At 43.2% G+C, this 27,840-nt stretch overlaps 1 protein-coding gene across 5 annotated transcripts in view; it reads left to right on the forward strand.

Moving 5' to 3' along the window:
* The window catches only part of LOC146606847 (protein NLRC3-like), a 1,106,670-nt gene that overhangs the window by 1,051,737 nt on the left and 27,093 nt on the right, over nt 1–27,840 (forward strand). For 2 of the 5 annotated variants that reach the window (XM_085349208.1, XM_085349213.1), the window contains exons 1-6: nt 6,754–6,872; nt 7,128–7,229; nt 8,222–8,300; nt 8,462–8,648; nt 8,777–10,556; nt 13,400–13,573. In XM_085349208.1, coding sequence (XP_085205334.1) covers nt 6,754–6,872; nt 7,128–7,229; nt 8,222–8,300; nt 8,462–8,648; nt 8,777–10,556; nt 13,400–13,573 — 2,441 coding nt within the window. Of the gene's footprint in view, nt 1–6,753; nt 6,873–7,127; nt 7,230–8,221; nt 8,301–8,461; nt 8,649–8,776; nt 10,557–13,399; nt 13,574–14,520; nt 14,772–19,372; nt 19,550–23,257; nt 23,432–27,840 lie in introns of those variants that run through there. The other 3 variants (XM_085349218.1, XM_085349220.1, XM_085349198.1) reach the window with 3 other exon arrangements.

Raw genomic sequence — 27,840 nt, forward strand, 5'->3', positions numbered from 1 at the left:
ATCATTGTCATTGTTATTGGGGAATATCTAACCATATATGCTCAGAGGTGTAGAACCAATTGTGTAATGATAGTAGTCTTTAAAGACTTTGTGTGACTCCAGAGTGTTCTGGCATTCACACCCACGTCCTGGGATCATGGGAGAGGTGCTACCTTCTTATTGTTTTGTGGTGGGATGTCTGTTTTAGTCTAAGTGCCTTTTGTTTAGATGAACTGCTGGACTTCCAGACCAGCAGGTTTAGGGAAGTCGTTTATGGGGTCACACACACACACACACACACACACACACACACACACACACACACACACACACACACACACACACACACCTACATAACATACAGACTGGTACCTTTGTTCACGTGTATGTTAATGAACCTATGTATATTCATGTAACCTCAATAAAAGAGCAGTGTTACGAGGGAACGGACGAGAGCGACTGTGGTCAAGCGAAGGAACGGCATTGGTCCAGTTCTCTCCCGTGCACGAGAAACATAAAGAACTACTCGTGTCTTGCTTTGCTGTGTAGCTGGATTGAACGATCCAGCGAACAGGTTTATGCTACAAACCTATCAACCATCAATTTCACACCGAGCCTCGACTCTCACGGCCCGGTACCAAACGACTCACGGACCGGTCCGTGACCCGGGGGTTGGGAACCGCTGAGTTAACGCATGAGTATTTCAGGGCTGCACGTCATTTTCATTGTTAATATCTTTGTGAAAAGCACATTGATGTGAAAATCTTCATGAGAGTCAGAGGCCCTACAACACGATTAAAGATTCATTCAAAAGAAAATCACAAGTTATTATCATCTTCAGAACATTTCATTAAACATTAGAGACAGACTGCTGAGTACATCTCATCTCTATCCAAACAACCTACAGTCCACAAACACATCATGAACCAGTGCTCTGGGCTGTGGTCTGTCCCCAGTTACATGGATCAGCTGGTTCCCTGGAGGTGACTGCTGCTGTGGTTTGGAGCGGATGAATAAACCTGAACTGAATCAGGTGTCCAGTTACTTTTGGTCCCTTTAAACCAGGCTGTCACATGTTCAGCATGTGAAACTCCTCCTCCTCCGTGAAAACGGGTGTGGGTCTCAATCAGCCAAGGTCTTGGGTGAACCCATTGTGAGATCTAGCCCCACGCTATCATGTGATTTCCTGTGATCAAATGTCCCAGGATGTGAGTGGGCGTTAAGACGTCCATGTCCATCTTCAAGCAACTTAAAGAAGTCCAGACGCTTTTCTTTCCAAGCTCCTTCAACAACATCATTCATAGAACAGCTTCCAGCTTCTTTTGCTCGGCTACAGTTTGGATGGATTTGCATTTAAAGATGCAACAAGAAAAAATGGTTAGGGTCAGGAGGTCAAAGGTCAGAGCTCCTGTGGGTCTGAGGGCGGCCTCACGCTGGAGAAGGATGAAGGAGTCTGACCTGAGCCAGTGTTTGACATGAACACATCAGCACTGCTGTCAGTGAGCCTAACGACAGCCGTTAGCATCATTTCGGTGTTTCAGTCATAAAAACACTTCCTGTCACTGTGGTGGTTACAGTGACATCATGCAGTTTGTGCTTTGACCTCCAGAGGGCGACAAATCAGCACAGACAGAGAGCTCCATTCAAACTTTGCTGCCATCAGGAATAATTCTTCAAATATAATCATCAGTGTTTGAGCAGTTATGATATCAGGGACAATCTAGACATGTGTGACAACACTGAACATGTCACATGACACACCTCAAACATCATGTGATCCACTCTCAGTCTGCACTTTCATTCATGACTTCAACAGGTTGAAATCAGCTTTGAAGAAACATCAGTTCAGTGCTGAAACATTTAAACGCTGCAGGAAGAAAAACAACAAATTGATGACGGATGTTTGTGCTTCAAACAGGAAAACCAGCAGAAATAAATAACAGCCTGCCAGAGGTTTGGAGTTTCCCAGGTGCACCTGAACGCAGCACAGTGTTCCAATGCTCCTGATTGTCCTCAAACGTCTCTTTGGGTGTTTCCTTCCTGCTCAAAGTTTAATTTCACTTCCTGGGCCCTGTTTCAGGAAGCCGGTTTGGAAAACTCAGAGTGAAAAACGACACTCACGGTTGAGTAACCCCGAACTGTCCAACTCGGAATATTCCGTTTCAGAAAGGCTGATAACAATTAGTTCAATCAAGGCGGAGTTGCTTTAACCCCAAGTGAAGCGCGCGGACGAGGATACATAAAGCCCTGATAAGCGGAGCACAGATTAAGCGAGTCACCATGGAGACGGAGGGAAAGAAGGCGCGGTCAATGTATTTTACAGCGCTTGAGGCCGAAATGCTGATGGCAGCATATGCCGATAACATGCAAATTCCGCGGAAAAAAGTAACACAGCGACAGCTGCAAAAGAAAGTGAGCATGCATGGCAAAACAAAGCCGACAGAGTCAATGCGTGAGTGTTAATTTAAACATTGATCTAGGGATTTCCACCCATTTAACACGTTATTTTATCATATGTTATCTTATTTGTCATTTTATACATTTTATTTTGTGACGTGATGTGAGCGCAGGTGCAACCCAACAGGCCCCAAACGTGCCTGGCAGCAAGTAAAAATGAAATATAAAAATATAGTCCAAACAGGTAAGGTGTAATTGTATTATGAGCCATAGTGCTTGGTCTGTTTGTCCGATGTAAATCAATTGCAGTTAGAGGTTACATTAATTTTCTGTCTGTAAGCACTTATTGAAATTATCTGAGCACATTACAAGTACATATTTGCTTACTCTGTATGCTCAAATGTGACCCGTTATAGCCAACAGAAAAAAAGCGGAGGCCCGAAAAACAGGTGGGGGTCCTCCTCCACCACCACTCACAGAGGCTGAGCAGTTGGCCCTCAGCCAAAACAGTGGGCGCCCTGTGGCCGAAGGCATCTCTGCGGGGACATCCTCTGAGTCAATAACCCCGCAAGACACAAGTGCCTACATAGGGGGTAAATTCAAAATAATACATGATGTGCATACATCCTTTCTTCACAGTCACCTTCGCAGTGCTACTCATTCATTTGATAAACTCTTTACCATAATGGATTATTTTGTAGTGAAGTAATTTCCCTACTGATTTTGCCTTGCCTCAGTCTTGGTTGTCTTTGAGAGCATAATGACAATGAAGTGTAAGGTGATTGGTATGTTTGTTAATTGCCATTTGGTCCCTTGTAAGTCATAAGTGACCTGTATAAACCTCATATTCTATCAGTTGATGGTGATGGTGTACTGCATCTGGTGCAGCCTCCTGTTGAGCCAGACCAACATGCAGTTGTGAGTAATACTCCACAGATTATATGAGTTTACAGTAGAACAGCAATGTTGTCTATTTCTTTACTACAGGAAAATAATGAAGAAACATTGACAGCTGTTACAGAGGAGGAAGCAACAGAGACACTTTATGAGGTTTACATCTTTTAATACTTTGTGTACAGGAAATACAGGCGACCAATAAAGCCAGTTGAACAAAAAATCTGTTTATTCTTCTTTCAACATGTTGAGGTGATGGGTCAAAGGAAATGATTGTGACATATGGTGTCTCTGACTGCTCTTCCATCTTGTATGTCCGTGGGAGGGTCAGGATGTTCATGGTTTGGATCACTGCTGATGTTTGGTTCAGAAGGACAGTGTTCTCCTCTAATTGTGGCAATGTTGTGAAGAATCACACATGCCACAATAATGTCACATGCCCTTTCTGGGGTGACCCTGAGTCTTTGCAGGCACTGGAACCGGGCCTTAAGCATTCCGATAGTCATTTCAACTCTGGCTCTTGTCCTGCAATTAGCCAGATTATATCGCTGCTGTGGGCCCGGTTCAGGGTCAGGGTAAGGGGTAAGCAAATAGGGTAAACATGGATACCCCCTATCACCAAGCAAGTAGCCAGTGAACTCTCCTAAGACAGAAGGATACACTTCAGTTCAAATGTCCCTGAAGCAATTGGTCTTTATATATTTTAAAGTATTCTCAACTCACCATGTCCAAATTTTGTGCTCAGTGTACATTCACGGAATATTTGTGAGTCATGGACAGAGCCTGGCCACTTGGCTTCCACATTTGTGATAATGTTGGCAGCATCACATATGATCTTCACAGTGCAGAGAACACAAATTAGCATCCATTACTATGATGAAATAATTTGTTAGTTTGAAATGCTACAGGGAACTATGTACCTGTACATTAATGCTGAAGGAGCAATAATTGGAATGTGAGTACCATCTATACAGCCAATCACGCCTGGGAACCCTGAAAATAAATGTAAAATTTAAGTAGTAGTTCAAGTATCACCACATCATAAATTAAGTTTTGTTCATCCTGATACCTGCAATCTTGTGGGTCTATGACCGGGGAACACCACAGACGAGTACAGGAGACGTTTCAGTGCAACTGTAACATTCCTGACTGCCCGACAGACGGTAGCCTTGGAAACGTGCTCAGCGTCACCAATATTATACAGAAAGCTCCCGTTTGCAAAAAACCGAAGTGCAATACAAATAATATGTACAGAACTGAGAGCATGTCCGCGATGTGTCACATGCGTAATATATGGCCTGAGGATGTTATCCAAATAACTTAGAGATTGTGCTGAGAAACGGTAACGTTCGCACAGGAAATCATCAGGTAATGATAAGATGTCCAGACGCGCTCGAATCACTCTCTTCCGGCGGAGAGCTCTGCGGAGAATTTGGGCTTCGATATCTACCGGCTCTTCAAGGAAGGGACACGCCATGTCTGAGACTTCCTACTGTCAGGTTTCCGACAAAGGGGCGGAGACAGTCAGGGTTAGTTGTGGTAAACCTGCTAGGGGGCAGGTTAGCTTCACGGCGTGTGTCGTCATAGTGACTCACTCAGGCTGCAGCTGAACTCGCTTTGTGAAACCGAAAACCCAGAGTTTTCGTTAACTCAGGGTATACTTACTCAGTTTTTCCACTAAACCGGCTTCCTGAAACAGGGCCCTGAACTTCGTGGAGTGGAGCTTGTTGTTGGTGTGTGAAGAAACTGTAAGTTTGCTTTGTTTCCTCCTTTAACAGTTTGTCTTTAGGAACTTTACTGTTTGTTCAGCTCGTGTTTGATTTCTTCACACAACAAACTGTGTGTGTTTGTATTTCCGGTCTCTCCATTAAAGTCAGTGTGTAATGTTTCCTGGCTAACATCAGCTGTGTGCAGCTTAGTTCAGCACAAATCTGCCGCTCCATAGTTCACGGTAACGGACTCACAGCTGGACCAACGAGGCCGAGTGTGTCCGCCACTCTGAGCTACGTTCGTGTTTGTGTACTTGTAGTTTGTACTTTGAGTTCAGTCAGAGCCCACAGAGGACGCAGCGTACGTGATGACGTCACAGCCCTTTACCTCCTTTACTGTCACTGTGATTAATGTTTACACACGAGACACCTGCAGAGCTCTGACGCTAAGCTAGCACACAGCATGCTAACACTAAGCTAACACTAAGCTAACGCTAAGCTAACACTAAGCTAACGCTAAGCTAACACTAAGCTAACGCTAAGCTAGCCAAGAACCCAGAGTGAGTTAAAGCTGAGTAAACACTGACCCCAGACCAGCACCGTGATAAAGTGAGCTGCTGCTGCTGAACTTGAACAGGTAACAAAGTGATGAGCAGTCAGGCTGCAGGTTTCTACCTGTTCATGTTTCTACAGTAGAATCACTTTGAAGTGTCTTTGTGCTGTTTCATCTTTGATTTGTGTTCATAAACACTCAGAGAAACATCACGTGACCTCATCAGGATCTGTGTTGGTGTGTGGGGCTGTACCTCAGCTTTATGTTGTTACATGCTCATTTGTTCATTTTAACATCAAAGTAATGTTATGAGGAGTAATGAAGTAACGTACTCCATTACTTTTAATTAAAGTGTTCTGTGTAATATGTGTAATAATGACTGTTTTGAGTAATGACCAACACTGATCACAACAAAGAGGAAATGCCTCCAACATGCACAAACATTTGAGCCACAACATGCAGTTAATGTGCACAAATGTCTTTGATATGCTGCTCAGTGATGGTGGTGACTGTCAGAGCAGAGCTACTGAGAATCAATAAGTAATATCAATGATGGGATCAGAATCACTAAATTCTTCTCATCCCTGTCAGTATCATACATGTGCTGTATAATGTGATAAATGTAGAGGTGCTGGCTGTTCTCTCACTCTGCTGTTTAGCTGTAAAGGACGCCTCCCTGCCTTTGTCTCATTCATGACCTTTAATAGTCTCTTCTAACATGCAGAGATCTGTATGATCTGTTTCATAGAGTCTAACCAGCCTGTACAGGTAACAACAACAGTCACTGCATCACTGACACACAAACGTCATCTCTGTCAATAACAACATTCATACATGGAATAAAAACACATCAGTGGATCATTGCTGGAGCTGATGTTTGTGCTCCTGGTGCAAAGGCTCTCAGTTTCCTCCTTGAAATAACATCAGTGGTGGGTCAGCGACATGCTTTCTTTCCCTCTCAGGTTTAAATATCTGGGACTCTCCACCGTTTGGTTTTAGAGCTGAAGAAGCTTCTCAGATGAAACGTCTTCCAGAAACTTAAAGACGTCTCTTTTCTCTCCAAGCTCCTTAGATCACATGACCTGGATGACTGAACCTACAGACATATTGACCTGGTTTCATGGTCACATGACAGGTCAGAGGTCAGCGACTGTAACTCAGTTCCTCCTGTTAATGTGAACTCACTGAGTGTTTGTGGTTTACCTCTCAGACTGACTGAAGATGATGATGGAGGAAGAGGAGGACAGAGCAGAGTCTGCAGGGTCCAGCTGTCCGTCTGTGAGGAGTGACCGGTCCAAAGATCTAAATCCAGGCTTCAGTGGTGAACCTGGAGCAACGAGGTCAGAGAGCTGAACTCACTGAGTAACAGAAATAATTCTGCACTGACATTATAATCAGTGTTGACTCTGGTTGATTGTCTGACTGTGTTTGTGAGCTGAGAGGAAATGAAAATGAGTTTGTAACAAAAATCTGTTTTGTCCAGTTTTCCTGTAAAAAGCTGAACTCTAATCTAAGAGGATGTTACTGACAGGAAACAGCTGCATTATCTGCAGTCTGTGTGATCACAGCTGCTTCAATCATGTTTGTGTCTGCAGAGGTCAGAGGTCACAGTCTGCAGGGTCCAGCTGTCCGTCTGTGAGGAGTGACCGGTCCAAAGATCGACCTCCACTCTTCAGTGGTGAACCTGGAGCAACGAGGTCAGAGAGCTGTGATGACTCCTTTACATGTTTGTGTTTCCTGGATAAATATGACCTGAAACATCCTCAGATTGTTACAAAGATTCATTAAAAAGAAAACAATGAAAGAGAAAAGATCCAAATGTTCGACTTGGTCATTTGCTGTTTGAGGACAGTGATGCTCATATCTGTGGGGAAAGTGTGACCTGAGTGGGTTCATGTTTGTCTTTAAAGAACAGAGCTGCTCTGATTCTCTTTGTGTCTGATCTGTTAAACAGTCTGAGAGGTCACACAGAGACCCAGCAGCTAAAGCCTGGATCATACTGGCTGCTGTTACTCCATCAGGACAACACTGAACCACAGTGGTGTGGATGTAGTGGATAAATCCCACCATACTGATGCTCAGAGTTAACCACAGGGAACAAAACCAGATGTTACCTTCAGATTGTGACCTTTGGAGTGGACGATGCAGATTTCAATAGAGAATAAATGTTGTTGTTTTTCAGCTGTGAAGAAAGAATCTAATTTTCTGAACTTAAGAATTTATGATGCTGGAAACAACATGGAGACTATAACACAACATTTCCACTGTGTTCATAGAATGAATGTAAAACTGTCAGACATTCATTAAATATGCAAAATGTCTACAGAAGCATCAGAGGGTCAGACGTGAAGCACTCAGTGATTTTGATCAAATGACTCATCAGTTATTGATCTGTACTACACTGATCTACCACGTTAGTAAAGCTGGTGTTCTGGTGGTGGAGGGAGACTCGGATCATGTTCTGGTTTTGGAGCAGTGATCTGCTGATGGTTCAGTTTGATGAGCTTCTTCAAAATCATCCCTGACATCACCACTGAAAGGACGTCCATGAAAACAGACTGAAAATTACTGATATGTTCACAATCTGAGAGTTTAAAACTTGACAGACTTGATTCAGATGAAGTTATTTGAGCAGACACTCCTGGATCTTTATCCTGTGTTGATCTAATCCTTCATGGTTCCTCCACAGAGTGGACCAGCAGAGCTCAGAGGTTCCCAGTGGTCAGTCTGCCCAGCAGCATCAAACACAGCTGGACTCCATATTTATGGTCTGTACATGTACAACAACTACTGTTACATCTGTTCTGTTCACAGTCATCTCCATGCTGCTCTTTGTAGACCAGTGGATCGTCAGTGTGTCCAACATGGATCTGATGTTTGGCTCCATGATTTCAGTCTGATTGGCTCATTCATAAATATTCTGTTCCAGCTGCTGGAGGACAACATCATCACTTTTGTGAAGAACGAGCTGAAGAAGATCCAGAAGGTTCTGAGTCCAGATTACCCAGAATGCTTAGAGAGTCAGAGGAGCAGCAGCAGAGATGCGTTTGTGAAGATCACAGTGGACTTCCTGAGGAGAATGAAGCAGGAGGAGCTGGCTGACCGTCTGCAGAGCAGTAAGAGGATTTATCTAAAGATTTAAGCTGCTGGATAAATGAACATTTTCCAGAGATGGAAGATGGAGCAACATGTTTTAAAGATTAGTTCTTTTTGGAATTGAGTGTTTATTTTTCTTCTCATTCAGAGCTTCAAGCTGCAGTTTGTCATCGTAACCTTAAATCCACCCTGAAGACGAAGTTCCAGTGTGTGTTTGAGGGCATCGCTAAAGCAGGAAACCCAACCCTTCTGAATCAGATCTACACAGAGCTCTACATCACAGAGGGAGGGACTGCAGAGGTCAATGATGAACATGAGGTCAGACAGATTGAAACAGCATCCAGGAAACCAGACAGACCAGAAACAACCATCAGACAAGAAGACATCTTTAAAGCCTCACCTGGAAGAGATGAACCAATCAGAACAGTGCTGACAAAGGGAGTGGCTGGCATTGGGAAAACAGTCTTAACACAGAAATACAGCCTGGACTGGGCTGAAGACAAAGCCAACCAGGACATCCAGTTCATATTTCCATTCACTTTCAGAGAGCTGAATGTGCTGAAAGAGGAAAAGTTCAGCTTGGTGGGACTTGTTCATCACTTCTTTACTGAAACCAAAGAAGCAGGAATCTGCAGCTTTGAAGACTTCCAGGTTGTGTTCATCTTTGATGGTCTGGATGAGTGTCGACTTCCTCTGGACTTCCACAAAACTACAATCCTAACTGACCCTAGAAAGTCCACCTCAGTGGATGTGCTGCTGATAAACCTCATCAGGGGGAAACTGCTTCCCTCTGCTCGCCTCTGGATAACCACACGACCTGCAGCAGCCAATCAGATCCCTCCTGACTGTGTTGGCATGGTGACAGAGGTCAGAGGGTTCACTGACCCACAGAAGGAGGAGTACTTCAGGAAGAGATTCAGAGATGAGGAGCAGGCCAGCAGGATCATCTCCCACATCAAGACATCACGAAGCCTCCACATCATGTGTCACATCCCAGTCTTCTGCTGGATCACTGCTACAGTTCTGGAGGATGTGCTGGAAACCAGAGAGGGAGGACAGCTGCCCAACACCCTGACTGAGATGTACATCCACTTCCTGGTGGTTCAGGCCAAAGTGAAGAAGGTCAAGTATGATGGAGGAGCTGAGACAGATCCACACTGGAGTCCAGAGAGCAGGAAGATGATGGAGTCTCTGGGAAAACTGGCTTTTGATCAGCTGCAGAAAGGAAACCTGATCTTCTATGAATCAGACCTGACAGAGTGTGGCATCGATATCAGAGCAGCCTCAGTGTACTCAGGAGTGTTCACACAGATCTTTAAAGAGGAGAGAGGACTGTACCAGGACAAGGTGTTCTGCTTCATCCATCTGAGTGTTCAGGAGTTTCTGGCTGCTCTTCATGTCCATCTGACCTTCATCAACTCTGGACTCAATCTGCTGGAACAACAACAAACAACCTCCTGGTGGTTTAAACCATCTCTCCACCTGATTGCTGTGAACAAGGCCTTACAGAGTCCAAATGGACACCTGGACTTGTTCCTCCGCTTCCTCCTGGGTCTTTCACTGCAGACCAATCAGACTCTCCTACGAGGTCTGCTGACACAGACAGGAAGTAGCTCACTGACCAATAAGAAAACAGTTCAGTACATCAAGAAGAAGCTCAGTGAGAATCTGTCTGCAGAGAAAAGCATCAATCTGTTCCACTGTCTGAATGAACTTAATGATCGTTCTCTAGTGGAGGAGATCCAACAGTCCCTGAGATCAGGAAGTCTCTCCACAGATAAACTGTCTCCTGCTCAGTGGTCAGCTCTGGTCTTCATCTTACTGTCATCAGAAGAAGATCTGGATGTGTTTGACCTGAAGAAATACTCTGCTTCAGAGGAGGCTCTTCTGAGGCTGCTGCCAGTGGTCAAAGCCTCCAACAAAGCTCTGTGAGTACATTTGTACTCATGTCTTTACTTTTAACATCCAACTGTGTCAGTAATTTATTTCACCAGGCTTTCTCTCTTTGTATGAATTTGTAAAGTTTTGGGATTTCTCCAATACAACTGTGACCTCTTTGATGCCTCCAGAACTCGAGACGCTGGATTCACCATAAACTGATCATCACTGCTGCTGTTATGTTATCAGTCTTTGTTTAAACACTTAGGCTGCATGTGCCTGATGTTGTGATACTTTATATTCACATGCATGCTCCTAGATACATTTCTACTGCAGGTCTATTTTAGTCACAAATGTTGGTGAAACACTTGCTTTTACATGCATGGTGGGTCCTGCATTAAAGAAAGCATTTGAATTACTCAGTGAATCCTGGCAGCCAGAGAAACATCCTTAGTTCCACTTTAAACTAAACTCTGCTTCGGTCTTCCACAGTGTGTTTGTTGTTTCTTTGTTGTTGTTGGCCTGCTCTCTCCTCTCACTCCAATCTGGTTGCAGCAGATGTTTGTCCCTCCCTGAACCTGCAGACTTGGGTGCAGCACCTCAGTTCATCTTCAGTCTGAAACCAGCTGTTGTAGCTATATCCCCTCAAGCACACCTTCCCTGGTCATCTCTGCTGTGGTTGCTATAAAATTTAATCTTGATTAAAAAAAAAGAACAAAAAAAGTCAGACTTGATGCCATTTGTTGGCAGCATGGTGCCTGTTTGTCAGTCTTTGATGATAAACTGCAGCACAGTCTAAAGCAAACCTTCTGACTTTATTGACTTTATGCATGTATATATTCTTCCTGTTCACCTTGGACACACAGCAGCTCTCTGTTTGTTGTGATTGGATCTAGAACAGCCAACATATCCTAATCTAGATGATTTCTAAGGTGGTATCTGGGAGGAAAAGTTAAAATCAGCTTGGATGGCCTGTACTGTATGATGGCCTTGGTTGCACCACATTGATAGCCATGCAGGGTGGTTCACTCCTTGGGCAAGAAGACCGAGGAGTGAGCCACCCTTGGTCAAAGCTTGGCCATTCAAGCTCACTGTTTTCCCCTTGTTGGTTGATGATAGTATTTTTTTTACCTGACTTATAGTCATCATTGTCTTCAAATTAACTCACACACTGCTGACTGCTGTAGCTTACCTGGCTGAGCAGGTGACCCATGCACTGAAGGTTAGAGTCGTGACTCCAGGGCCTGGTTTGAGTCTGCCCAAGACCATTTCCTGTGTGTTATTCTCCTCACTTCTCCCTCCCTTCCTGTCTTCTCTGTCCTGTACAGTGAAGACAAAAGGCCTCGAGTTGTGAAAACTCTTCCCCTTCATCATCTTCCAAATCATCTCTCTCATCTAAAATCACCAGTATTCTCTGAGTAGAGAATCTTTTCACAATCTTGAATGATAAGGATCCAAGTGGGTAAAGTTATTTATTTGTTGTGTTCCTATTTGCAGCTGGGATAGATTAAGAAAAACTATCGGCTGCCCAAATTACATCCAGTTTAGAAGACAAACATTGAGTGAAGTGTTTGTTTCATCGTCCTTCACAACTCATCAACCAGGTGTCACAAACTGCAGCAGAACAGTACAAAGCATGTCATACTGGATGGCTGCAACAACCAGAGTTTTACCTACCTTTGGTATTTGGTGACAGCATGAGCGTAATATTTACTGAACAGAGTCGTCTTCTGTAATCTTTTCAGATTCAGATTCAGAACACTGTATTTATTTTCAAGGGGCAATTAGGATACTGAGCTTTCCAACCGTACATACAATACACAAACATCACATTGGGGAGACGGGTCAGGCTAGGTAGCTGGCCGGTCAGCCGCTAGAGCAGCGACCCGGAACCGAACAGCAGAAAATGCACAACATCAGGAAAGATGAGGAGAAACATGAACACCCCCAGACTGAGCTCCAACAGGGAGATCAGTTTGAGAACAGACAAAAAAAATGACCCCAGCGCAGAGCACATGAAAACTCTTAATGCGCCATAGAAACACATGACGAGCAACAGGGATGGGTAAAAGGTGAGAGACAGCCGGTGTAGACAGCGCATCCGGGCCTGCAGCATTTGCGCTGGTCCCCTCGACCCACCGTCTGCACCGGGAGGGGATAAGCATGCTTAGGATGGGAAGGAACAGTCTAAACACCGTCTGTTATCAGGGTGAGATTTATGTTCAGCTCCAGCCTTGAGACCACAGCTGGCGCCGGTATGTTAGCCGCATGAGATGATGGTGGCTTTCTTTGGTGCGAACAACTGCATGTCAATTTCACAGCTGATCTAACAGTCCGTCACTCGTCTCTCAATCTCCCGTTGGAGAGCCACGAGCTTCTCCGAGAGGTTATCGGTTTTGCGCTCAAAGAGCAAAGTCTGAGAACTCACGACCGCCATGAGCTTCTTCAAGATCTTATCCGTGCTGCGTTCAATGAGCCCATTTTGAGAAGTCACGACGCGTCCCATTGTTTCAGTCACAGCGGGCAGCCTTGTGGGGGTTTGAACAGCTGATTCCGCTTTCTTTAATCTTCAATAAGCCAGGGCCAAGCCAGCTCAGATCAGCAAGAACCCTTTGCTGCTGTGAATGTCCGTGCTGCTATATTTCAGGATCAGGCTCTAAATGTACAAATGGATCTGAGAAGATTTCCAATCATGTTTCTACTAGATTTACAGTTTGTTTTCATGTCGTCTGACTCAGATGGTGGAGCAGGTGGAGCTTACAAGGAGTAAGTGCTGCTATAGAAGAAGAGTTGTGTTTTAATGAAGCTATTTAGTTAACCAATAATTGTATTGCATGCTGGCATTAAAAATGTTTCATTTGACTGATTTAATTGTTTTTTTGTTTTCTTCCAGACTGAGTGGCTGTAACCTCTCAGAGAGAAGCTGTGGTGCTCTGTCCTCAGTTCTCAACTCCCAATCCTCTAGTCTGAAAGAGCTGGACCTGAGTAACAATGACCTGCAGGATTCAGGAGTGAAGCTTCTGTCTGCTGCACTGCAGAGTCCACATTGTACACTGGAAACTCTCAGGTCAGGATCCAAACATCCCCACTGCTGATCATTAAATGATATTATTGTATGAACAACCAAGCTTTATAGAATTGGCAGGTGAACTTTTCTTATCTTTGGATTGCTTAGGAGATTCTTAATTACTGTCTGTCACTGTGGTTTCATTTGTAAAGCCACTTCTGCTGCTTTCATTCATTTGGAAGTCCTGTAGCTGAGTTTGGGAGAGACTAACAGCCTCGGCAGCAGAGGGGAGAAAGGCTGTAACACCACCACTTTACTTTACGTCTACCTGTCACATCATTTTATCAGGAAACAAATATGCTCATGTTTTTACTATGTTTGTCTTGAAGATGTAAGAAGATCACATGGTGCTTTTTATTATTGTGTTGGTTTGTTTCCTGTCTCTTGGATGGAGCCCAGCTTTGCGTGGCCCCTGGGCCTGTGGTCAGAGTGTGTGCTGGATAATCCGTCCCAGGATGAGGCCAAACTGACATGGGATGAAATGTCTGTCACATATTTGAGCCCAATTTAAAAACATCCTCCATAAATATTGAATAATAACAATAATAATAAAGGGTCAGAAGATGACTTGTTGGAATGAAAATGAGCTTGTAGTTTTTCTGCTTTAATAATGTGACTGGAAAAAGGTGTTGGACTTCAAATATGTCCATTTCTTTCACACTTCACCTTTAAAAGTGAAGCCTTGTTGTTCCTGGAAGGAAAAACACGACTTTTTCAAGTCTTTGTCCTGTTTTTATGATAAATGTACGACTTTAATGTGAAACATTCAGAGTTTTTTCTCTTGTTGTGTTTGTTTGAAGCTGCTTCCTGTTGGCTTCAGCTGTTTGGAGTTTCCATTTTCTAAACTTCTACATTCTGAACCTTCTTCAGCTCTGAACAGATGATGAAACACTGAATGATTTCAAGCACTTTGTCTAATAAACTTACATCTTTCATTCTTTATACAGATTGTGGGGCTGTGGTTTGTCAGAGATCAGCTGTAATTATCTGGCAGCAGCACTGAAGTCCAACCCCTCCCATCTGAGAGAGCTGGACCTGAGTGACAACAACAACCTGCAGGATCCAGGAGTGAAGCATCTGTGTGGTTTCCTGGAGAGTACAGGATGTGGACTTGAAACTCTGAGGTCAGTCAGCATGTTTTAGTTGTGCTGAGATGAATATGATGTGAAAGTTGTGCTGACACTAAACTGCAGACATCAGGCTGATATTATACTGATCCACACTGAGGATCTTCATGGTAAAGTCTGTTTTCTTCTTCTCTGGTTTAGTCCATTGACTGCAGCAGAACAATGTTTGCATTTCAAACAGTGAGACTCAACGTATGGCCCGCGGCCCACACGCGGCCTGCCCACCTTTCCTGATTCAGAGAGAGGGGACCCTGATTAACTGTGTAGTGTTCTTCCTCACAGTTCTAAGTATCAGACACAACAATGAATAATCCACAGCTGACTGTCTTTAGCAGGTCAAAGGTCACGGCACACAGCAGACAGTGGGAAATATTATAATTCTGATCATTTATCAGCACATATCCATATGTATAAAAACAAAGCTGACACTGTGAGACTTGATCAGAGGTGTGATCATCACAGCAGAGGCCTTTGTGTCAAAGTCACTGAGGATCAAACAGAAACACATGAAGCAGATTTTCCTCTTCTGGCTTTTTATAGCAGATAACCTTCAAAATATTCTGCAGTCGATCAAAACCTGAAGCAAACCATGAATCAACATGTGAACATGACCTGATGCTGCTGAAGTGAAGCAAAGTTACAGAGGTTTGATTACAGACACAGCTGAGAGTTTGTAATCTGTCATCATTTTAAAAGGTTTAAATTTCTTCAGTATTGAACAGCAGAAATGAGGCTTTGTTTTCGGAGGCCGACAGCAGTGAACACAACAGCAGACTGGTGCGTAATAAGCAGTGAATAATGCAGGAAACAGATTTTTGAAGGTAAACTGTTCTTGAAGTACACTGAGAGAGGGAGCGCTGTGCAGGAAGTAAACGTCAAAGTCAGAGAGAATTCATGACGATGTTCATCAAACGTAAAGCGTAGTTTGGATCTTCTTTTGCTGCTGGTTCAGTCAGTTTTGGTTGGAGACAGATGAAACCTGCAGCTTCAGGATCTGTGAGCTGTCCACTTTCAGCCCCGACGGCGTGTCCGTGTACGTGCCGTCGAGTAAACGATCCACGCTCTGTGTTTCCATCTTTGTGTGTTTAGCTGCTCTCATTTACTGTTTTATCTGTTTGCTGCTTGTTGAAATACTTTTGGGAGCTTTAACCTGAGATTCTGGCAAAATACATTTATATTAAAAATCGATTCAGGATTGAATGAATCAACATCGCTTTATTCAAATTAAAACCATTTAAATAGGAAAATCCTTTTTTTTTTTTACAGCCGCCTCTAATGCTGGGTAATGTCAGCTGGTCCATGTGCAGCTGGCTGTGAGGCTCAGGGAGCGTCTACAAAGTGCAACACTGAAAGAACATCATCCATAAATATTGAGTAATAACTGGACTCTCATACAGTGAGACTCAAATGCCTTTAAACATCAGCTTATCCTGCTGATCCAAGTCCAACACTGAGTTTGTAAAAACATGTTTGTCAATCATTTTGTTTGGTTTCTGAGGAAAATGATTCAATAACTTGCTGCTAATACACAACATTTCATCATATTTCCTCAAATGAGTGTGTGATGTTCTTTCACTGTTGCACTTTGTAGACGCTCCCTGAGCACTGGTCTCACAGCCAGCTGCACATAGAGACCAGTGTTGTTAGTCCAGGTCAGAAGATGACTTGTTGGAATGAAAATGAGCTTGTAGTTTGTCTGCTTTAATAATGTGACTGGAAAAAGGTGTTGGACTTCAAATATGTCCATTTCTTTCACACTTCACCTTTAAAAGTGAAACCTTGTTGTTCCTGGAAGGAAAAACACGACTTTTTCAAGTCTTTTTCCTGTTTTTATGATAAATGTACAACTTTAATGTGAAACATTCAGTTTTTTCTCTTGTTGTGTTTGTTTGAAGCTGCTTCCTTCTTTTTTAAAACATTTATTTATTGTTTTTAACTGGTTTTACATGGTGCACCGTGAGCAAAAAGCTTGAAGCTGCTTCCTGTTGGCTTCAGCTGTTTGGAGTTTCCATTTTCTAAACTTCTACATTCTGAACCTTCTTCAGCTCTGAACAGATGATGAAACACTGAATGATTTCAAGCTCACACTTTGTCTAGTAAACTTACATCTTTCATTTTTTATACAGATTGTTTGGCTGTGGTTTGTCAGAGATCAGCTGTAATTATCTGGCAGCAGCACTGAAGTCCAACCCCTCCCATCTGAGAGAGCTGGACCTGGGTCACAACAAAACCCTGCAGGATTCAGGAGTGAAGCATCTGTGTGGTTTCCTGGAGAGTCCAGGATGTGGACTTGAAACTCTGAGGTCAGTCACATGTTCTAGTTGTGCTGAGATGAATATGATGTGAAAGTTGTGCTGACACTGTGGATCAGTAGGCCCACAAACCTCTATACAGGAAGTCTGGTTCTACTCTTTGTAGAACTTCTGATCCCTGATCCTCTGAGTCTGACTCAGTAAATAATGAATTATCTTCACTTCACATTTCAGTCAGTTCAGATTTCATTAGCACGTTCACTTTAGCATAATCCATTTTAATCCAAACACCTTTCTCTTTAAACTCTGTTTGTCAGTCACAGTATATCCAGTACAATCCTCTTTTTCACTGCGTCACACACATTCAGAGATCAGAGTGTCCTGTGTGTGCTCTCATTCACTCACACTCACTCTCATATGGCTGAAGTCTGTTTGTACACAGGCTGTCAGCTGGCCTGAGTTAGGCCTGTCTCTAAAATCATTATTTTATTACTTTTATTCTGATTCATCAAAGCCAAACTCAAACATATTTATATTTACTGATTATGTTCTCATCAATAATTAACAGTCAGTACATTCAGATATGAATCATAATTCAGTGTTTAACATATTATCACAGATGGACTGCACAGGAGATCTCCTTTATGAAGAAACTGTGAAAGTTTGTCCAACAGTGGGAAACATTTCAGAGAACATCTCAGAGAATATCTGTGAAGCAGAAACTAAACATAATAATAGAAGAAAAGCCAAATAATGATCCAAATCCTGCTCTGAGACTATCAGACAGTAAAGGCTTCCAAAGACTGCTCACCTCTCAGACTTACTTAAAGATGCTGGTGCTGTCCACAGATCAGCTGACCTGCTGGGTCTCCATGATCAGCTTTGTTTCTTGGAGATAAAGGCTGAAGCTTTTAGAGCTTCAGTTCTCCAGAGCAGCAGGATGTCTGAGGTCCGCAGAAACACAAAAACACAGCAGCTAAAAATAGTTGTTCAAAGAAAACGAGGTGGGAGCTGCTGATTCCTGAGCTTTGATACTGGATTAGCTTCAGTAGTTATTCCCATCACTGCTGTAGGAGCTACATTTAGTCACAGCTGACTGTCTTCTTTGACCAATCAGAATGACTACTGTTGTAAAAACAAGCACACAAAGACCCAATGAGAGTGAAGAACAGGATAAAGAGCTCTTGTGATGGTGGTAAAGAAATGAGCAGCAGACGGCCGTCTACATGTTGTAGTGGTTTACAGTCACCAGGGGGCGCCGTCACGGCCACGCAGTCAGTGGGCTGCTCTGCTTGTGCTGTTGTTGGTGAAGCTGAAGTGAAAGCGAAGTTAAAACAATGAAAAGTGTCCACTGCAACCTCCATCTGAGCTTGTCATGTTCTTCTTCTTTGATCCTTCGTGTTTGTGCTGAACGCTGCTGCTGCTCTCTTCCCTGTTCTGGAAGAGGGAAGAGAGCAGGGATACTCAAAGCTTTCCAGTTTTCAGACCAAGTGCGCACTCATACTAATCAGCATTGGAGCGTGCACAGCGTCGTCCACACTGAGCTTTGTTGTGAGCGCATGGACTCGTCTGCAGAACATTTCCAGTACAATAACCAGCTGTGCATGCGCCCCAAGCAGCAGCTTCAAGCTCACCTCAAAGAAGTTTAACAGGAAGGACGACTCATCCATCATGCGTCCAGCTGTGACCGTGTCCACAGCAGAGTGTCACCGCGGCTTAATGCTAACATGCACACATGAAGCTAATACCACCACGAGCAGCTGCTCAGTGGATTTGGAGGAGAAATGTCTGCAGCTTCTCACAGGCAGTACGCAGAATGTGGATCTCCACAAAGACTGTGGAGACCTCGTCCCAGACTCAAAATCAACACTTGTCTGCTCAAAACTTCTCACACGTTCCCGTCACAAGTGTCTTCTAAGTGAAGTTACCAGGTTCAGGTCCAGCTCTGTTTATCTGGAGCTGCAGTAAATGATCCATCCTCACAAAGCAACACAGACACCAGATATGCAAACACAGCATCATACAACACAACCAAGAGATCCAAAGAATTATCTCTGCATTTCTGTGGCTGATGCTGCTGGAACGAAGCTGTTTGAAACCTTGTTGTTCTGCACTTTGGGACCTGAAGAGGAACTTGAACCTCTATGCAGAGGGTTCAACTCTGAGGATTCCTGTTCAGTTTTTTCTCTTTCACACGGCAAAACTTGACAACTTTATGATAAATGTACGACTTCAATGTGAAAAATTCATTTTTTTCTCTTGTTTGTTTGAAGCTGCTTCCTGTTGGCTTCAGCTGTTTGGAGTTTCCATTTTCTAAACTTCTACATTCTGAACCTTCTTCAGCTCTGAACAGATGATGAAACACTGAATGATTTCAAGCACTTTGTCTAATAAACTTACATCTTTCATTTTTTATTCAGATTGAAGGACTGTGGTTTGTCAGAGATCAGCTGTGATTATCTGGCAGCAGCACTGAAGTCCAACCCCTCCCATCTGAGAGAGCTGGACCTGAGTAACAATAACAACCTGCAGGATCCAGGAGTGAAGCATCTGTGTGGTTTCCTGGAGAGTCCAGGATGTGGACTTGAAACTCTGGGGTCAGTCAGCATGTTTTAGTTGTGCTGAGATGAATATGATGTGAAAGTTGTGCTGACACTGTGGATCAGTAGGCCCACACACCTCTATACAGGAAGTCTGGTTCTACTCTTTGTAGAACTTCTGATCCCTGATCCACTGAGTCTGACTCAGTAGATAATGCAGAGTTCTGAGCTGATGTGGGTGAGAGGACTCAGGCAGCCTGACAGAGTTGATGTCCAGGTCTTCCCTGCTTGTCCTGATACAAATAAACATGAGTATCAGATCTCATCAGTCACACCTGTTAGTGCAGCTCTACTCTAGATTGTACTGCTTGTTAAACTAGGATGATTTTAGAAGCCTGGACCGCAGACTCCAAGGGAAGATATGACTTGGAAAGACTAAACCAACCTATTAGAGGTGTTTGCACTAACATACAGTGGGGCAAAAAAGTATTTAGTCAGCCACCGATTGTGCAAGTTCCCCCACTTAAAATGATGACAGAGGTCAGTAATTTGCACCAGAGGTACACGTCAACTGTGAGAGACAGAATGTGAAAAAAAAAAATCCATGAATTCACATGGTAGGATTTGTAAAGAATTTATCCGTAAATCAGGGTGGCAAATAAGTATTTGGTCAATAACAAAAATACAACTCAATACTTTGTAACATAACCTTTGTTGGCAATAACAGAGGTCAAACGTTTACTATCGGTCTTTACCAGGTTTGCACACACAGTAGCTGGTATTTTGGCCCATTCCTCCATGCAGATCTTCTCGAGAGCAGTGATGTTTTGGGGCTGTCGCCGAGCAACACGGACTTTCAACTCCCGCCACAGATTTTCTGTGGGGTTGAGGTCTGGAGACTGGCTAGGCCACTCCAGGACTTTCAAATGCTTCTTACGGAGCCACTCCTTTGTTGCCCGGGCGGTGTGTTTTGGATCATTGTCATGTTGGAAGACCCAGCCTCGTTTCATCTTCAAAGTTCTCACTGATGGAAGGAGGTTTTGGCTCAAAATCTCACGATACATGGCCCCATTCATTCTGTCCTTAACACGGATCAGTCGTCCTGTCCCCTTGGCAGAAAAACAGCCCCATAGCATGATGTTTCCACCCCCATGCTTCACAGTAGGTATGGTGTTCTTGGGATGCAACTCAGTATTCTTCTTCCTCCAAACACGACGAGTTGAGTTTATACCAAAAAGTTCTACTTTGGTTTCATCTGACCACATGACATTCTCCCAATCCTCTGCTGTATCATCCATGTGCTCTCTGGCAAACTTCAGACGGGCCTGGACATGCACTGGCTTCAGCAGCGGAACACGTCTGGCACTGCGGGATTTGATTCCCTGCCGTTGTAGTGTGTTACTGATGGTGACCTTTGTTACTTTGGTCCCAGCTCTCTGCAGGTCATTCACCAGGTCCCCCCGTGTGGTTCTGGGATCTTTGCTCACCGTTCTCATGATCATTTTGACCCCACGGGATGAGATCTTGCGTGGAGCCCCAGATCGAGGGAGATTATCAGTGGTCTTGTATGTCTTCCATTTTCTGATGATTGCTCCCACAGTTGATTTCTTCACACCAAGCTGCTTGCCTATTGTAGATTCACTCTTCCCAGTCTGGTGCAGGTCTACAATACTTTTCCTGGTGTCCTTCGAAAGCTCTTTGGTCTTGGCCATGGCGGAGTTTGGAGTCTGACTGTTTGAGGCTGTGGACAGGTGTCTTTTATACAGATGATGAGTTCAAACAGGTGCCATTCATACAGGTAACGAGTGGGGGACAGAAAAGCTTCTTAGAGAAGACGTTACAGGTCTGTGAGAGCCAGAGATTTTCCTTGTTTGAGGTGACCAAATACTTATTTTCCACCCTGATTTACGAATAAATTCTTTACAAATCCTACCATGTGGATTCATGGATTTTTTTTTTCACATTCTGTCTCTCACAGTTGAAGTGTACCTCTGGTGCAAATTACTGACCTCTGTCATCATTTTAAGTGGGGGAACTTGCACAATCGGTGGCTGACTAAATACTTTTTTGCCCCACTGTAGATAAATGCTCAGATTTACACGTTTAGTGTCTCACAAAGGGTTGAAAAGTGAATGTGCACAGAGAGGTTGGTGGTGAGACGGGCACTTCCAGCACTGTAGATGTGTTCCAGCTCAGTGTTCGTGGAAATAATCCAGAGAGCAGGATTCCTTGATGAATGTCACATCTTCTTAAAGTTATAATCCACAGGGAAAACTGTGAAACTGTCGATCTGATATCTACTCAACCAATCAGGTGTTTACATCCCCTTCACTGATCTTCAGCCTCACCTTATCATCACCCCCTCTCTCTCTCTTTTACATCTGAATTATCTTCACTTCACATTTCAGTCAGTTCAGATTTCATTAGCACGTTCACTTTAGCATAATCCATTTTAATCCAAACACCTTTCTCTTTAAACTCTGTTTGTCAGTCACAGTATATCCAGTACAATCCTCTTTTTCACTGCGTCACACACATTCAGAGATCAGAGTGTCCTGTGTGTGCTCTCATTCACTCACACACACTCTTATATGGCTGAAGTCTGTTTGTACACAGGCTAATCTGGGACTCTCCACTATTTGACCCTTGAAATAAAGAAGCTTCTTGGATGAGAGGTGAAAGGCGAAACGTCTTCAAAAAACTTAAAGAAGTCCAGATGCCTTTTTTTCTAAGCTCTTTAGATAACTGCGAACCTTCACAGAAACCTCATCAGTGGGACTCTCAGAGCTACCGGCCCTTTGCTACAATCACAAAGATCTTCATTGAAATCAATGATATCAAAGCTGGAATTATATGAGTCCAAGTCTTCTGCTGATTCAGCATCACATTCATCTTTGGTCCTTGTTCTGCATCCCCACCATGGACTTCATTCCTTTCCAAGCCAGCCTTGAGTGTCCTTTATTCAGCTCATCCTCTGCTTTACTTTTAGACCTGATTTTAGCTGCTTTATCTCTCTTTCAACAAGTTTCTGTGCCTCGATCTTTTTCTTCTCTCCCTCATAACAAGACAGCTTCTTCTGACTGAGAACATGTTGGAGTGATTTACTAATCAAGGGCTGATTTTTGGGGAAAATAGTTCCTGTTTTCAAAGTAATCTCCATTTTTCCCAGAAAGAAATGTAAGTAGAAATCGATGATCTAAGTGTGAACACGAGCCTTTAAAAAGGCTCTACTGAGGCTGCTGCCAGTGGTCAAAGCCTCCAACAAAGCTCTGTGAGTAAATCTGTGATCATAGCTTTAGCTTTTAAATGTTTATTCTAGTTAACACAGATCAGGTGGAACAACTCAAATAAACTATCAAAAATATTAAGTGGTCATCGGTACTCAGTTTGTTCAATACTGAATACAATGGAGCACAAATTGTCCACGTTTCTGAAATATTTCTGGGTGTAAGTGTCACCAAAGTGCAATTTAGACCTGGCCTGTGGTTGTTATCTAAGTGATAATCATCAATTCTACTAAAACAAATACAAAATAAAGAAGTTTGACACATTCTGTTGATATCAAAAGCACACTGAACAATTCAGTGTTGTTTTACTGCTGTTCTCTCTTCACTTCTTCTCCTCTGATTCTCTCCACATGTTGCTCTGCATCAGTGCTCAGTTTCCTGACAAAAACAAGATGAAATATTGCTAAATATAATAGTATCTCATTACGCTTCAACATAAGTGTTTTATTTTTGTAATTGTTTATCTGTTATTTTTCAGACTGAGTCACTGTGACCTGTCAGAGAGAAGCTGTGAAGCTCTGGCCTCAGGTCTCAGCTCTCAGACCTCTAATCTGAGACAGCTGGACCTGAGTAACATCAACCTGAAGGATTCAGGCGTGAAGCTTCTGTCTGAAGGACTGAAGAGTCCACACTGTACACTGGAAACTCTCAGGTGAGATCAAGCATTTTTCTTTCATCAACTGACAGAATTAGCAGATTAATAATAAGGCAGTCCTCTAATAAGAGGAGAAGTGGAGGTGTTTTGAAGGGCAACATACTCTTATGTTAACAAGACAGGAAGTAGTTCCTGGGAACTGCTTCCTTTGTTATTGTCTAAGTACACTCAACAAAAATATAAATGCAACACCTTTGTTACTGCTCCCATTCCCCATGGGATGGACGTAGAGACCTAAAATTGAGAGCATACTCACCGGACATGTCACCCATTGAGCATGTTCGGGATGTGCTTGACCGGCGTATACGACAGCGTGTACCAGTTCCCACGAATATCCAACAACCTCGCACAGCCATTGAAGTGGAGTGGACCAACATTCCACAGGCCACAATTGACAATCTGATAGACTCCATGCGACGATGTGTTGCACTGCATGAGGCAAATGGTGGTCACACAAGATACTGACCGGTTCTGGGTCCCAGACCCCCAATAACGCAAAAAACTGCACATTCCAGGGTGGCCTTTTGTTGTGGGCAGTCTGAGGTACACCTGTGCACTACTCATGATGTCAGATCAGCATCCTGATGTGGCACACCTGTGAGGTGGGATGGATTATCTCAATATAGCAGATGTGCCCACTACCACACATTTGGACTGATTTGTGACCACTGTTTGGGAGGGATGGTTATATTGTGTATCTGGAATGAATTTTAGGTCTCTACGTCCATCCCATGGGGAATGGGTGCAGTAACAAAGGTGTTGCGTTTATATTTTTGTTCAGTGTAGAAACATGATGGTGAAACAGTGATGAGTTTGCAGAGGTGAATCCACAGCACACAACACAACAATGCTGTTGCGAGCTGAAAGCAGACTTCTCACAGATTCTGAGACTGCAGGTTTCATCACTGTCCAACCAAAATTCACTGAACCAGCAGTAAATGAACGTCCAAAACTACACTTCATGTTTAAAAAACAGATGATCAGGGGGATTTGTGTTTACATCTTTTTTGTGTGATCTGTTCACCTGCTGTTTCAGCTGTTTGGTGGTTGTTGAGATGGTTTTGTGAACTTTTAGCTGAGATCCTGACGTTTCTGTAGATACCACACATGTCTAATTACTTTGTACAGCATGAATGGCCATAACGAGGTTTTTAACAGTAAGAAAAGTTGTAAAACTTCAGAAAATATAGTTAAAAGTCCAAAACCTTCTACGTCTGGTGGCTTGTGGTAAGGAGCAGATCAAACGAGTAAAGAATTACGTTATAATTATAAATGGCTTCAACAGCACATTCAGGTCTGTGAGACTCATTCAGACACTGAGCCGTGGCTCTGTGCTACATGCACATATTTCTGCATCTCTGCCATTCAGACACACTTTATATATAGTTTATTTTATGTAGTATTCAATACTGAACTGTACATTTAGTCTTTTTAAAGGCAGCAAGTTTTATTCAGTGTTTTCATGAAAGCCTTATTTCTATCCATTTACTGCTATTAGGAAGAACACGTGAGGTTTAAGACCTGGACCAGTTTGAAACCTTTTGTCCTCCACAGTGGAAAATGGGTGGAAATAAAAATGGGTCTCACTTTAGCCAGCTCCTAATTTTATCAGTTCTACTCTCAGCGTCTCCTGTATATCTCCTGTATAAATGTTGCACTCAGCTTTGTGGTCTCCAATATCACTGAAATGCAGCCAGATGCTGCTCATTTTGCCTTTTCACTCTTTCCTGACACGCTTGCATTTCAATACAGCTCCCATTTCTCTGTGTACTGGTCTCTACCACTACCCTTGCTGTCTATGGGACATGTCCTCTTTCACATAATGGTATGATCCCAGTCTGTCTCTGAAAGTGTTTGGCCACATGGTTTGCTCATCAGAATAAAACCTCAGCCGTGCTCACATTGATTATCAGCAAGCCTGAAAATTCATCAATATTTGACATATGAAATTATCTCAAGGGCTGGATTTGGCCCACGGGCCATATGTTTGACACCCCTGGTTTACACAGTTTGGTATTCAATGTACAAGTGAGTTAGCTCTCAGCTAACTAGCAGACAAGCTAACTGCTGGGACTGCGTCTTTCTAACAAGAGCGTCAGACACTCAGACTGGTTTCCTTTGTGGATGATGATGTGTTCTCACACTGATCCTTCATGCTGATGCTGCCATCCACCCACTGCTCCTGGATTCATCATCTCCATCAGCCCTCACAATACTCCACCTTCTTCAGCTTCATGTTCAGCAGCCTGGATGGACAGTAATTCTTTCCATGGGTTATGGTGGGACATTGAGAGCTGAAGTCAAACAGCAGTGAGAATGAAAGACTGATTCATTTCTATTTAGTCTTGTGATGTGCAGCTTTGTTCAGAGCATTAAGGCCCAGCAAAGATTACTGAGGTCATAGAGTCCTGATGAAACCTGTGTGCTTATAGAAACTGAAACCAGATGAACCAGAATAGAAGGACATTAAAATGAAGTGTCAGCTACACAAAGGCAAAGCTATTCAGTTGTTGCTGTGAGTTATTTAAATGGAGGATGGAGTCAGACTTTAAGCTGCTGGACTCAGTCACTATATCCTGTTGTCCTCATAGAACCTGGACACACAGACTCACCTGTGACACAGTGACACACAGTGTGGGCTACACACACATTAGAAAGTGGATCAGTCACACTTGTGCAATCATTTGTTGTGCTGGGAAACCATGAACACTTTGAATCACATTAATGGCTTTGTTACAGCAACATTCAATCATGAGTTCAAAAGTAGTGCATTGTGTACTTATTTTAATAGTACTGCAGTATGAGAAGTGCAACATTCAGTGTGCAGAAACAGATCAGGTGCTTTCTAACAGCAGTGTTCCCTTTAACACAGCAGCAGTTCAAATATTTCTGTCAGTCTGAGCTGAAACATGAATCTAATCAAATATCAAATCAAAGTTCTTTGCCTCTGCCAGGACGTTAACATTTGATCTAGTTTTTTACAAAGTTCCCTCAGCGTCCAGAGCCACCAACATACCTTTGATCAACAGCAAGTGAACATTTATAAATGTGTGTTTGCAGAACAGGAAGCAGCAGAACTATTGTTCTGTTATCAGGCAGCAGCACAAACGCTCATCAGCTCATTTACTGTGCAGGACTTTGAGTGTGTGAAGTGTGTGTTTGTGCTGGATTTCCTTTGGAGAATCTCAGTCAGAAACCAGACAAAGAAAAACTCTTTCAACAGTCCAGGTTGAGTTGACAACATGAACTGCATTTATCTTCCTCTGACTTGACATGTTCTTCCTCCTCTGCACCGAGCCAGCTGCTAAGACTCACAAGCTCATTGACATTTTCTGATGATAAAGAAACTCTCTTCTTCTGCACAATATGAGCAGCAACAGAGAAGAAGCTTTCACAGGTACAGATGTTGCAGCTGTGGCCAAGTACATGTGCTGCATGTTGGAGCAGCACTCTAATGGACAGGCCTCTGTACTGATGGTGGGCTCTGCTCTGTATCCACCACACTGTTCTCAGCTGAGTCTTCCTCCTGTTCACAATCACACTCTGATCAAGCATGTTCACGTTGTAACGCCGTGGCTTTCGTAGTCTCTCCTTTTTCTACAGCTCATGTGTTCTTCTTGTGATGCTGCGTCTTGAGGCTCATACATGCCGTCATTTGTTGATCCTAAGAACGTTCCTCAGACCGACTTCTTCAACAACAGATAACTTTAGTTGTATCAACACTGCCTCCTGGAACAGTTTAAAATGAACATGTCAAAGATCTGTACCTGTCTCCATGTTTCTGTCCCCGCCCCTTTCTCTCTGTCCTGGGTCATGTGAGCGCTGCAGTAGTATTAGGCCCACCCTCAATGCTCCCATTGGCTGAGACCCATAATGACGCCCATTTCAAGCCAGCACTGATCAACATCCCTCCTGTGACCCATGGCTGTTATATTCAGAGCCAGTGAGCACTTTCACAATAATCATGATTTTAAAAACTGTGATTAAAATAATTGCTGACGTTAATCAGTTAATGAGTTAACGAGATAATAACAGGTTAAGTTGCCCTAATAATTAGACTTTGGTGACAAACTGATGTGATCTCCATGTTTCCTTTGTTGGACTGTGGGCGAGTGTCAGAACTGAATGTACTGAGTAACATGTGGAGTTTAAATATGTGTCAGTTCCAGTTTTAGAGCTCTAAAGTGCAGCTATCATGTTAGGAATATGTTAGGAATAGACAGGAACACTGAGCACACTGAGGTCAAATCTTTATTTTACCACTCGCTGCATTCTTGATGTTCATGAATTCAGCAGCTTCATGATTGTCTGCAGCATTAATCTCATATTTCCATTAAAGTGTTGAATTTGACTGTTTGATGTTCTTTATGATCTCTGGCACCAGTTCATCTGTAGGCTGAGCTCAG

The sequence above is a fragment of the Diplotaxodon limnothrissa genome, unplaced genomic scaffold, assembly GCF_057381915.1.
Source record: "Diplotaxodon limnothrissa isolate DT_005_m unplaced genomic scaffold, D_limnothrissa_male_GT1.1 unmapped_scaffold_4, whole genome shotgun sequence".
Classification (NCBI taxonomy): Eukaryota; Metazoa; Chordata; class Actinopteri; order Cichliformes; family Cichlidae; genus Diplotaxodon; species Diplotaxodon limnothrissa.